At 36.9% G+C, this 13,425-nt stretch overlaps 2 protein-coding genes across 2 annotated transcripts in view; one reads left to right on the top strand and one right to left on the bottom strand.

Moving 5' to 3' along the window:
- LOC132097943 (elongation of very long chain fatty acids protein 7-like) overlaps positions 1-13,425 on the top strand; it is a 343,464-nt gene that overhangs the window by 190,874 nt on the left and 139,165 nt on the right. The gene's annotated exons all lie outside the window — the stretch shown is intronic.
- Positions 1,176-13,227, bottom strand: rnf11b (ring finger protein 11b). The gene is made up of 4 exons (XM_059503951.1): positions 13,028-13,227; positions 12,660-12,934; positions 2,038-2,207; positions 1,176-1,584 (listed from the first exon to the last, which is right to left on the bottom strand). The coding sequence occupies exons 2-4, from the start codon at positions 12,780-12,782 to the stop codon at positions 1,413-1,415; spliced, it is 465 nt and encodes a 154-aa protein (XP_059359934.1). The 5' UTR covers positions 12,783-12,934; positions 13,028-13,227; the 3' UTR covers positions 1,176-1,412.

The following is a 13,425-nucleotide window of genomic DNA, read 5'->3' as shown; positions in this document are numbered from 1 at the left end:
AGCTTTTTAAAGCACATCCCAGCTTTGGGTGTGATCATACTGCCTGTGGTCTTCTATTCAACAAGAAACGCAAATTAATGCCAAGAATTTGAAGTCTATGAGAAAACCTTTTTGTTTTTGCCCCCACGAACAACAGGAGGGGAAATAACTTGTATATCGTGAATCCATGAGGATTCACAAATTTTTTTTTTCTTTCAAAGTTTATGAGTGCCTTACGATGTCATAAAAACAACTTTTAAAACTATCTGGTACTGAAAAATCAAATAAAAGTCACTAAAATATATATCATTGCAATATGTACAATAAAGTTAACTAAAAACACAAGTGCACCAGAAAAGAAGGTGAAATGATCATTATTGAGCAGTTTCACACACTCATACATGTACTTTCATGAGTCACTACAGCCTATATTGCATTATTCATTTCAGGCTGACCTCATAGACACCTTCAGACTTTTGATGACTTCAGTGTTTTTTTTCGTTGAATATATTTTTCGGTTGAGTTACAATAGACAGTATTGATTTTAAAACTAAAGAAAAAAAAAAATAGGATCCACAAAGCAAAAAGCAACAAAACACTTCAGCTTGACCAATATGTGAGATCAACCATTATTGTGACATTTTAATGCAAGATCAAAAACTATGTAATGCAGGAAAAAGTTGTAATATACTATAAATGTAAAAAAAAAAAAAATAATTATATGCATATATTTTACATTTATTTGCAGCACCAAATCCACTCAGACTTGGTGCTCGCAAGTGATATAGAGAAATGCTCCTTTCTTAACACAAATTGGGTAGCTGAAGTGTCCATTGAGTAGTTAAAAACAACCAACCAAACATATAAACTAAAAAAAAAGCTAACATGTGGTTAAATAAAAGTTATGTAATGCACGTTTGCGTCTTCTTTTTTTTTTGCATGTGTATGTGCAATGCCATTGGTTTTGCTCCACTGCAGCTTCGGCAGAAATCAAACGAGCCCTTTATGGAAACAGACACTGAGAAAGAAATAAAGAAATAAATAGAGATTGAATGTTAAAGATGTGTTTTTAAAAGTCCTCCGGTGTGTTTTTCGAAGGTTCGTCTCCTTCCAGTGTAAGTGTTATGTGGAATGGTGCGTGACCAGTTTGTCTGGGTGTCGTTGATGAGAGACAAAGGAATCACATGATAAAGTCGTGAGGGTGCAAAAGGGCTCCTGCAGATTTCCCTGTCCAGCAGGACCATGCAGGAGAGGTTTAATTATCACTGTTGCCTCCTTTATCCCACGATGCCACAGGAACACCATCCCATGCCGCAGTCTAGTGGACAGTTCGTCTCTTTATGCAAAGGGGTCATGTGAGGACAGGACTCAAGGGTTTTGTGTGTGTGTGTGTGTGTGTGTGTATGTGGGGCGGGGATCAGTGCAGGCAGCAGTCAGTTAGTTTCGTAAGACGAGAGCAAGGCAGCATCTACAGGCTCCATACAGGAGGGACACGTGAAGGACCTCATCAGCCAGTCATCTATGCAGTCCAGGTGGTAGATGTGCATGCAGGGGAGGAACCGGATGGGGTCTCCATACACAAAGTCCATCATGCAGATCACACACCTGCGCAAAGAGAGAACGTGTTCACACACACTGCGATAAGCTTGGCAACAAAGTGCACAGCGTTCCCATAGGCTGCTGACAGGGTGGGGCATTATGCAGAATTAAAAAAGTTGGTCACACCTTTTTCTATTTTAATATATTATAAAATGTAATTTATCTCTGTAATGGCAAGGCTGAATTTTCAGCAGCCATTAATTACATCTTCAGTGTCAAATGATATATATGGTAATTTGCTGCAAAAAAACTAAACAAAAAAAACACAGAATTTAACATGTTACAATAATCCTTGTCATAGTAAGTTTCATATTTACTTTTCATTATAAACGTGCTTTCATGTGCATTCACGTTTTTTGAGCTAGATAAAAAAAAAAAATTAAAAAAAAAACATTGCTCCTTGACCAACTTTAAGATAACTAGGAAACAAACAGACAGACACACAGCATCATCACTTACTCTCGAATCTTCTTCTCAGTGCCGTCACTGCCTGGATCATAGACACCTTTGGGAAGATGCTGGATGAGGCCGATCCTTTGAGCGATCCGCACCTGCTCCTCTTCGGTCAGTTGGGTTGCCAGCCGGGCCTGGCTGGGAGTGGGGTGATAAACAGGCACGTGGATCTGCTCCTGAAAACACATACACACACACACACACGGTATAAGAAGAACATATAACACTGGTGAATATAGATGGATCACTTCTTGTGGGGTTTGATATCTTTAACCACTTCTATGCCTCTCAATATAATGCAAAGTCATATATGACCAAGTTAATCCAGAACTGAATATGCAGTATATTTATGAGTATAGTACTGAATATGTGTATAGTTATGAGTAAGCGTCTCAATATTTTAGTCACATGCACCAGACGCTCCACCAGGGGGCGATCTTTCCCTTTTTGCACCATTTTGATGTGAGAAGCCAAAATGGGACCATATGGGTCCAAAGACTACTTAGGAAGAGAGGCAGGTGAACAATAGCTCCCATTGAGACAGGTGCCTGCTCAGCATTCACTAATGAAAGCTGTTTGAGAGACTGTGAGTATGTTTAAGCTCTGTGTGCTACATATTCTTCTAAAAACATTAGAACAAGTGATGTTACAGTATTTTTCATAGCAAATGAGAATCAAAATAGAAGCATTTATTTGAATTTCATAAAGAGCAAAACTACTATCATACACAGGAAAATCTGTAAATCTGTATAACAGTAAACAACAGTAAATATATGACTTATTTTAGTTTAGAAACACAATTCATAAGTTAACACACTAATGATCATAATTATTTCAGCACTGCCCTGATGAATATATTTAAATATCCATTATTCAGGACAATATAAATTATAATGTATAATAATAATAATATAACAAGGAATATATAGAAATTAATAGAAATTTGCGTACACCCATATATACATACATTATTTAATAATTTCTAACAATATAAATAAAAAACAATATATATCAACCTTTGAAATACATAAAAATATATAAAATAAATTTACAAAATTTAAATTAATTAATTAATAATAATAGTAATAATAATAATGTATACACAATTTCACATAACAGTCTTTTCTCAAAAGTTTACACACCCCTGTGCATAATCTGTATTAAATTTAACCACCATTAAATTACCATTCCACCCAAGAGAAGACATTAATATATCGTTTCAGGTGTCAGCGATCTCCTGAAGAGAGGTGTCAGATCACGTCTCTCTTTAAACCTTTAATAAATTAGCCTTGTAAATGAGAGTTGATTTGTGAATGGTGGTGATGATGGTTATTAGACTGGAGGTTTCACACTCGGTGACTTTGCAGTCTTGGGAACAACAGGAAAAAAAACATTACTGCTTTGGCTCAGAGCAGCCACAAACGGCTAAAGCTCAGATATTGCTCCATGGATAATCATACTTGGCAGATATTTATTACTTTCTTATATTATAAACCTCTAACCCACATTCATATACGCACACACCACAATAACGATTAATCGGAAGTAGGACATGTATCCACACACGGGAGTAATGCCCATAGGCCACAGTGAGATGCATTCTGTAAAAACCAGGCCTGAGGACTGGGAGGTGCTGCTGGGAAAAGCAACCATAGAGTCGTGCAGTTCTGATCTCAGATCAGATTAAAGGTGAGCTTTGAGATCAGGTTGAGAGCTCACTTAAGAATTAGGTCACACAGCGGTTTGTATTGAATACAATCACAATCACAGCGGTGATTGTATTGAATACAATCACCTGACAGACCTATCTGAATACACACTTATTTGTACACCGGCTGAAGACACAACCAAATAGAAAGAATATTTGTGAGGCATGTACACACTCATAATGTAGCGTCAGCACTGTGGGATCCAGCAAATAAACGTGTGCGTGTTTAGCTGGAAGCAGAGCCAAAACATGATCGTTCCGACAACGATGGCGTCGTCTTCTCTGACACAGTCTCTGAAACTGTTGTGTTTCACACTATGGAAATCTAACAAAGGTTGAGTCGCTATATATTATATATTATTATATATTATATTATTATTATATATTATTGGTGGGCATAGATTTTTTTTTATAAATCTAGATTAATCTCACTGTAATCTTGGAATTAATATAGATTAAAATAGCTCATTTGAATTCTGCCAAAGGCATTCAGAATATGTATGCTACCCAAATAAAATAATGACTAAAAGGAAGTCTTTTAGAATAAGTTTCTCAAGCCAGGTGGTGCATTAGACCAGGGACTCATCTCCTGTTTCCAAAATGCATCACAAAGTGCTTAAGAAAGATGTAAACGAATTCCACATTGCACAATGTGCAAACAACCTTATGACCATTTCACACATACTCCGTCTGCAGTGCGTATGCGTTTCATATTTTTTTTACGCACCCATGTTTACGGATTCCAGCATTCACGTGGTTGCGTTCTGTCAGTGCATTCCAGGAGCGTTGCGTCTGCAGCAGTGCAGCGATCGTTTATGTACCGAGTAGCGGACTGCAAACACGTCCTGTGTGAAAGCACAATGAGTATGAGTCTGTGCTGCTTCAGCACCACATTCGTAACGCACACGGACTGCATACGCACTGCAGACGGATTATGTGTGAAACAGGCGTGAGTCTTGTCAAGGTTTCTATTGGGAAGCTTCTTAAAAAATAAATTTCCCTGAAGCAAACCCGGCAGCATCTTAGCTGCATCCATGTTAGCACGTCACGTTTGATGTGGTAATTTCACAGTAGGCATACACACAGGTTTAAAGACTCGTTCTCGCCCCCTACAGATTCGGCTAGGTATACATCGGCGCTAAAATATCAAGGTGAAAGTCATCATAGCTCGCGTAGTATAGACCCAGCTCTCAACCCAACTTTGAGAATAGATTAACGGCGATATTTTTTTTATTGCCCGATAAGAGTCTCCCGTTAACGCAAAATAAAACAACACTGACAAGAAAAAGAAAATCATCAAACAAACAGGATTGTGGGGAATCAGAGTTATACATCTACTGTATTACTACCTTTAAACATTTACCAGACAAAGGCATCCTAAGAGACTGTATGTTCCAAGAGCAATTTATTCAGACATTTCAGACATCAGCTCTCATTTAAGAACAACAGGAACAGCATCAGACAACACAACACCACAATTACAACAGAGAAAGATTTGATTGGTTCAAAGAAACAGACAGTCCGAGACCAAGAAATGAAGGAACAGAGATGAAAAAAGAAAAGAAAAAATGAGAGCGGGCGAGCGGGGAATTCTGTTTGGTCTGGTGGGCTTTGGGTGCTAAACAAAGCATGCTGTCCACTATCCGGCCCTCCCTCATTACTGGAACAGACAAACCGTCCAGCGGTCCACTTTCTGCTCTCTTTCTCCAACTCTGTTCCAGTAAAGGCTGAAAGGACCACTCCCTCTCAGGACTCACTGAACTAGACAAAACAATCCAAACCTTCACCACACTGGATCCTTCTACTGCCTCAAAATTAAAAGAGATAATAAAACAGAACTATAAACCAGTAAAGCAACTGTTATTCCTAATAACAGTGTCATCTACTGACTTCATTTTATCAGAAATCAAATCAATGTCAAGCCTGCTTTCACAACAAACACAGAAGTGAAGACATCTGTGCTTCACATTCCTGTATGTGTATCACACTCGATTAGCCCAAAATAAGGCTACAGGCTAGCATGACTCGGCCAGACAGTCTCAAACGCCCTCCACAGCGGACACAGACTACAGACAGTATGAGGAGGAGGAGCTACTTCAGCATCCCAAACCCTGCTACTCTTAACATTAGCTTCCCAAGCTACTCACAAGCTAACAAGACAAAGCAGCTCACTATATTGAAGTGTTTAGGGGCATATATCTTTAAATGCATAACTAACAAAGGATATATACTGTGATTTTACAATTGGAGCTATATTTATTTGGCAGAAAAGCAATAAAAAAAATGTAATTAGGGTGACAGCATTGCATGTGAATATACAATGTACATCAAGTACAACTAACAATTTTCTTTACATTTTACATATATATATATATATATATATATATATATATATATATATATATATATATATATATATATATATATATATATATATAAACAAACACACACACACAGTTCCATTCAAACATTACAATGCCAGTTAAGATTTGTCTATACATGTATCAAATGAAAAAATGTAAAAACATTAACATTGTGGCATATTGCTACAATTTGTAACAAGGCACACCGAATCAAGCATTTTCTGTAAAGCTGCTTTGAGACAATATGTATGGGAATAATGCTATAATTTTAGAAGGTTCAAAAGAACAGCATTTAAAAAGGGCTTTACTGTTAATTTTGGTCAATTTAATGTAATTTTCCAAGTTAAAGGTATTAATTTCAATAAAAGAAATAAATAAATAAAATAATAAAACAAACTCTTACTGGTCTCCTACCAGTATAAAGAAAGAAAGAAAAATAAAATGAAATGGGTAAAACATTAATTCTTCTTTATTCTAACTAATTCTTAGTTAAAAATTGTCATAAAACAAATATATGACTGCTATCGGTGCATGAACTTATTCCAACTTCACAAAAAATGTCTGCTGTGATTTCACCTAAACTATAGCATTTACATGATTTTCAAACACACACACACATATATATATATATATATATATATATATTAAATACAGGCTGAAAACAAACTTTCAAAGTGTATGTAAACATTGACAGTGTTATGGGAACAACATTTTTCTGCACCTGATCTGCACTCTGGGGCATTCAACTCTTTCTTTTTCTCACTAAAACACTTTGTCCTCCTTTTCTAAGCAGTGAGAGGGCTGAGGAGGTGGACGCTTATCTGAGCACATGGAAGGTTAAACAAACAGCTGTTTGAAGTGCTACTATTCAGCGGTGCAGAAACGGTCTGTACCAGCTCAGCACAAAATCAGGCCTTCATTACCAAACACCATACACTCTCACCACACATACATGTACATGTGTGAATATATACTGTCTCTTAAGCAGTTTAACAACAAAATTACATTGACACACTATTTAGAGACCCAAGCACTCACATACAATTTCAGGAGAGCCAGACGAAGGGGAATTTGGTTACAGGGAGAGCATTTGGTTACAACTACTTGTTTATGCAGTACAGTATGTTTCTGGTGATTCCTTTCAAAAGTACAAGAGCGATGTGGTGTTTCCTGTGTGTAAATCATAAAACTCTTAAAATTGATATTTTGAATTTCTTTACAATGTATTATTATATGTAATGTTATACAGATTCAAGACACTGAATGGTTAAATGTTTAGTTTCCGACACTTTGCTGCACAAGCTGCAGGGCTGTTTCTTCACATTTTGTAGAAGTTTATCTCCAAAGAATGGTTCATTGTGTAAACTGCATGGATTTCCCCTCATAGAAATCAACACCTTTCTTCAAATCGCTCTTTCATAAGCAATGAGCGTATCAGCCAGAGAGAATGCTCTCCTTCTGCCCCACTTCACTCCAGTCATTCTTAACAAGCTTTACTGTTTTAAAGAATTAGTTCAGATTTAATCATTTTTTTTTGGTTCGAGTAGATGATTAGGACCTGAGCTGGTAACTGAAAGGCTGTAGGTTTGAAACCCTAAATATTTGATCCATACACTGACCCATCCTATAGACCCAAGTCAGAGAAGATGCCGAAATTAAAGTTAAAAATAAATAAAAACATTGTAATTGATAGAAATCTGTTTAATGCCATATTGTACATGGGTCTCAATCCACGAAAATGTAAATATATTTTTTTAAATAAAAACTGTGTGACCTAGGATAGAATTAATTAGCTGAATATTAGAATAGAATAGTTTTATTTCCAATCAAGGTGTAATATTGTCAATTACGCAAAAAGTGTGAAAAAACTGAATCGACACTTCAAAGTGAGTTTGATTGACAGGTGATCTGAACAATCATAATGCGAATCTGCCATTTTTGTCTGACAAACAAACCAGACAGGATATTAGATTAACATCAATGGACTTAAACTTGAAAAATAGTATCGACCTCTTTTCACAGTTGAAACAAGATACCTTCTGATGTCCATTCATGTTTATTTTATGCTTTAAATAAAAAAGGAGATGATCGGTTCACCTGCCGCATGAACTGAGGTGCTACAATGATTTATCACAACACATTAAAGAGCCACAAAATGGTATTTACAGTTTACGGAGTCTTAGTTTCATATTAAAAGTTACCTGCTCTGTCTTGTCTGTCGGTGAGTTGTCAGTTTCCTTTGCTCCACGATGCATACATGTATATATGTCGGTCTTGTCTAAAAGACTACAGGGCTAAAAGTGCACATGTCTGAAGAATTAGTGTGAATTAGAAAGTAGACCAGTAAAGTGAGGGTTAGGACTGAGCACTTCCAATTAAGATGAGCTATCTGGCTAATAAGTGACGTGAAGCCTCCATTGATTTAGTCTTCATCGGAGACACAGGGTGAGAAACTAGGCTAACTCTACTGAGCTCCTTACACAATGGTGCTAATGCTTCTTAACATAGCTGCTAAAGAAAACCAGGAACCATGAGAGCTTAGATAAGACATCATTCACTAAAGAAAAACTAAATGGAAATGTTAAATACTTGATTGTTAAAAAGTTTAGGGTCAGTATTTTTTTTTTTTTTTTTTACATTTTATTCAGCAAGGATGAAATGCATTTAATAAAGTGAAAGTAGACATTTCTAATGTTATAAAAAATCTGTTTCAAACAAACACTGTACTTCGAACTTTCTATTCAAAGAAAAAAAAATTAAACTATTCCAAAAAATATTAAGTGGTTTTTAACAATAATAAAAAGAAATGTTTCTTATTAGAATGATTTCCGAAGGATCATGCGACACTGAAGACATGGGAGAAATGGGCGATTATAAAAATGTAGCCTTGCCTTCATAGGAACTAATTACACACTGAATATATAAAAATGGAAAACAGTCATTTTAAATTGCAACCATATTTGACAACATTAATCTTACAAACCACAAACTTTTGAATTATACTGTATATTTTTTTTCCTGATATACAATGGGGCCCAGAAATCTGTGACCACACTGATCTTTTTTTAACCATGCAAAAATAAAGTGTGATATTCTAAAATTTGTATACCTTTTTCCAATTCGACTTTTCACTCAAATTGCAATTCTCACCCCTAACATTATTCTCATGCTAACATTATCGCTCCTTTCCTGATGACGCAAACTAGCTTCATGCACACATACTCCTCCTAGTCTGCACACATTTAATGTGGCATGTAATAGAGAAACCTTAAAGGGATAGTAGACACAAAAATTCAAGTTCTGTCATCATTTACTTACTCATTTCAATCCTATACGACTGACTTGCTTCTGTAGACCACAAAAGATTTTTTGTCCATATAAATGAAAGTCAAAGGGATCCAGTGCTGTACTTTCATTGTATGGACAAAAACGGTTTCATTATATATTCAATATTCAATATTCCATATTCAACATTCAATATTATTCAACATGTCATCATTTGTGTTTCACAGAACAAAATATTCATACAGGTGGGTAAGTTGTGTAAATGACATGAGAGTGAATAAAAGATGACAATTTTCATTTTTGGGTGAATAATGCTTTGAACAGAGGAAGACTTGGATGACTGTCTTTGTTGTGTTTGAGCAATAAAAGAAGTATTGGCAAAATTTGAAGCATATTTTGAAGGCCTATGAAGAAAACTATTTACAACTATCTACTATTGAATTTTAAAGATCCCTTTATAACTTAAATAAATAAGCAGAACCGGTTCTATGCATACTTGAGAGCACAGACAGCCCCTTCTAGATCCCTGCCTGAGACTCTGGGGGAAAAAACATCAAGCATTCTTGGCAAGCGACAAGAATGTGCTGAGATTGGGAATGATTTGAGTTCTCAAGGGGGCTGTGCATTTTTTCATCCACTGCGTGGTTCAAACAGACCTCCTGTCAGTCCAACATTCCAACAATAGGCTGAAGCGTGCCATCAGAATATTGCACAGAGCAGCAGTGCCGTTAACAAACGCTGGGTGAATTCAGCACAGTGCTGTCTTCTTCTGCTCGTTTTTTTACACCCTTGTCTGATCTTGCACCCCAGAGACTCAATAACTTCACAAAACAGAAAGCTGCGCACAGTGTTTGCTGGCGTTCAGCAGAAAGGTGACTCCTCTTGAAAGACACAGCCAAGCAACACAAGAAAGAGCCTATAATGAAATTCTGTTTGCATTTTAACTCTTGAATTGTAAGAGGTTTGGATGCTATTTCTTCTCATATAGCATTCAATTAATAATTGTAGGGAGTGCAAATAGATAATTGCCACAGAACTCTGTCCTCTAGAAAATCGAAGAAAGCGGATCAAATCACAGTTCACTAGAAAATGACACAAAAACAGGTCTGAGATCACATGAAGGATCCTTAGATCTTCTCATGCAAACTGTGTGTTGTGTTCTACTTTTTATGCTTTTTTAATTTAAAATCATTTATTCACATAATCATTAGTCATTCATATGATTAATTATTTGATTATCATTATATTAAGTATTTTTATTGTTTATTCATTTATTACTTTTTTTATTATTTCCCCAAGCTTATGCATTTTCATTGTTGTTTAATCTCATGCTTGTGTGGTTTCATGAACTGTTTTGTCTGTATGAATAAGAGATAGACAAGTAATGTTTCTGGAAACCCAAGGTTTATGGGATGTTGCTGTGAAGCAGTTTTGGTATAACAGTGCATGTTGAATTTGTGCTGGTCAGACGAAGTTTGAACATTGAGACATACGCAACTAAGATTGTTCAATAAACTGTTACTTTTTACCATTATCACTTCGTCTCCGGTTTCTGCTCTTCCCTGGCTTTTCTCAGTCAACTTCTTGATTGACATAAGACTGTTAAACACTCATTTAAAATCAACTCATTTTGGGTATCAACAGCTCTGCTGACTAGTTGTTCTGTAACTGGAAAAACTGATATTTTCTGACAGGATCTGGCATCCGGTGCTGGATCCTAATTATCTGGCATGGAGACCCGATCTAACATCACAGTAACTCTACAGCAATAATGAAACATTTAACACTACCTAGAAATGTTTTATCAACAGGCTTCTCTAAGCTGTTTTATAAACTGTGATTCTCCTCTTAGTCAATCTACTGGCCCATCAGAACATTCAGGCTGAATGCAGACGACTTTGTGGAGGAGGAAGTGGCAGAACACTGTTAGTACAGCTGATAAGCACAAGGAGAACAGCATAAAACGTCCCACCTTATGTTTTCATTGGGTGGTTGCTTCCACTATGTGCCAATCAACATCTAGATTATGCAGCCAAAATTGAAACCAAGACCGAAGAGGATGTTCTAAACTTTTGAAGGAAGGTTTTGCATAAGATTTTTTAATACACTTACATCACAGTAATTCTGAGGAAATTGCTGCATGATTGTTTGAGATGCATATCATTTTGAACATGCTTGGTGGTTTGCTAACGAGGAAGCAGAGTTTGTTGGGGTCTTTTTGTACAGCAGATAAGATCAATAAACAGCTAAGAGGATGTAACAACCTTCACAGCAAACATGACAGAGCCTGAACCTCCTCTCAGTTCAGTGCATATGCTCAATATAAATGATGATGTTGCAAAACACGGTAGTGACAGTATATAAAAATGTTTGCTTATTATGCACTGATTATTATCTGTTTAAATGTGCTTTGTTTCACCCATCCTGTCAAACCCAGCTCTCATGGAAGTGTTACAACATGTCAACATGAGATGAATGCCTTCCTTATAAACAAAGTAATATGCAGCATGACATCATTTTAAACAACATGATCTCATGACTTGAACTTCAACTGATTCCACATGTCCATAAAAATGGGAAAATCCCCTAGTTTCCACCCTTTCTGAATAAGACAGTGATGGAAACCTTATGAGAGCCCCTACGAAAGTTTGCAGAGACCCCATGCCCCCTGGTTGCCCTAGTACAGTGATTCCCAACCAGGGGTATGTGTACAGCAGGGGTACTTGGCAAGATTTCAATTAAAGCTCTTATAAAACTGCTAATAAAAACCACTATTTTGATAGTTGAAGGAAATAAAACGAGTCATATAAATACTGGAAAGGACAAAAAGGGTTGGGAAATACTACGCGGGAGAATAACATCGCTATGACGTCACAATTGCAAACAAAGCGCGTCACGTTCAGAATTGTTACTTTGTCGCAATAAACCTGGTGCTGGTCAATCAACACTCCAAGGAGGCGGCAGTAAAAATGAAATAGCAGGCTGTCCATCTGCCTGGACGGTCTGACGTGAAATGTAGGCCAAGTTTATGTCGAACAAAGAGGATTTAGTATGGCACACCGTCCAGGGCGAAATTAAACAGATGGAGCTCCTGATATATTTATTTCCCCGTATATTAGAATGCATTTGTTTTTGTAAGATATCACAGATCATGAATAACCTATAGCAATGCGAATGTTTATATTAAAAAGTAGGAGGTTGGATTCGAGACACGCTGTTTTAGTAAAAAGGAAAGTTTCTTTGTTTATTCTAGAGGCTTTTCATTAGCTTACCTGATATGGAGGTGGTGGCTCCTGATCCGGATCGTTGGCGTCACCGAAACTGGCCCTGTCTGACTGTGATTCGTGGAGCAAGGAGATATCATCCGAAGTGGGAGATTTCAGACAATTCCCCATCTCCTTTCCAAACTCCTTGTTGTCTAAATGTTGAAATCTTTTCTATACCCTGCTTTCTGCCCTTAATGACTTTAACCAGACTTCCGCCCTTTTAAAAAGGATGACTAAATCCCTATCATTCATTTAATATGACCCGATCATCATGAGCGATCCTGACGGAGAAAAACAAACCATTGTCGACACACAAAGAACCCTGGCAAAAGTGTCAGACACGGATATGAAACGATGTTTTTGTGAACACATACAATCTAAACCTATCAAATACGTTTATTTGCCCTGAAGCCGTGGTATGTAGTGTTGTCCTTTTCTCCTCGTCTCAGTAATAGTAAACTCTGGTTAGCAGTCAACGGATAATCCCTACTATAGCAAATATCCGAGCTCGCTCTCAATGGCGACTCAGGCAATGTTGCCTTTCAGGCAGTCACGCTAAGTCCCGCCTCCGGGCTGTATGGTCCAATCAGCAGTTGTTTTCCTTAGTAAGGACGTTATTAGTGGTTATTCGTCACCCAATCAGATCGCTGATTTAAAACACCAACAACAGGGGGTTTAAAGCCTGTAAACTTGACCGCATTAGGCCGATTTAAAGGCATAGTTCGCTCTATATTGAAAATTATTTTGTAATTACTTAAGCTCATGTTGTTGA

Source organism: Carassius carassius, chromosome 21, assembly GCF_963082965.1.
Source record: "Carassius carassius chromosome 21, fCarCar2.1, whole genome shotgun sequence".
In the NCBI taxonomy this organism is placed as follows: Eukaryota; Metazoa; Chordata; class Actinopteri; order Cypriniformes; family Cyprinidae; genus Carassius; species Carassius carassius.
The sequence above is the reverse complement of the archived record's forward strand: the minus strand, read 5'-3'. Positions and strand labels throughout refer to the sequence as shown.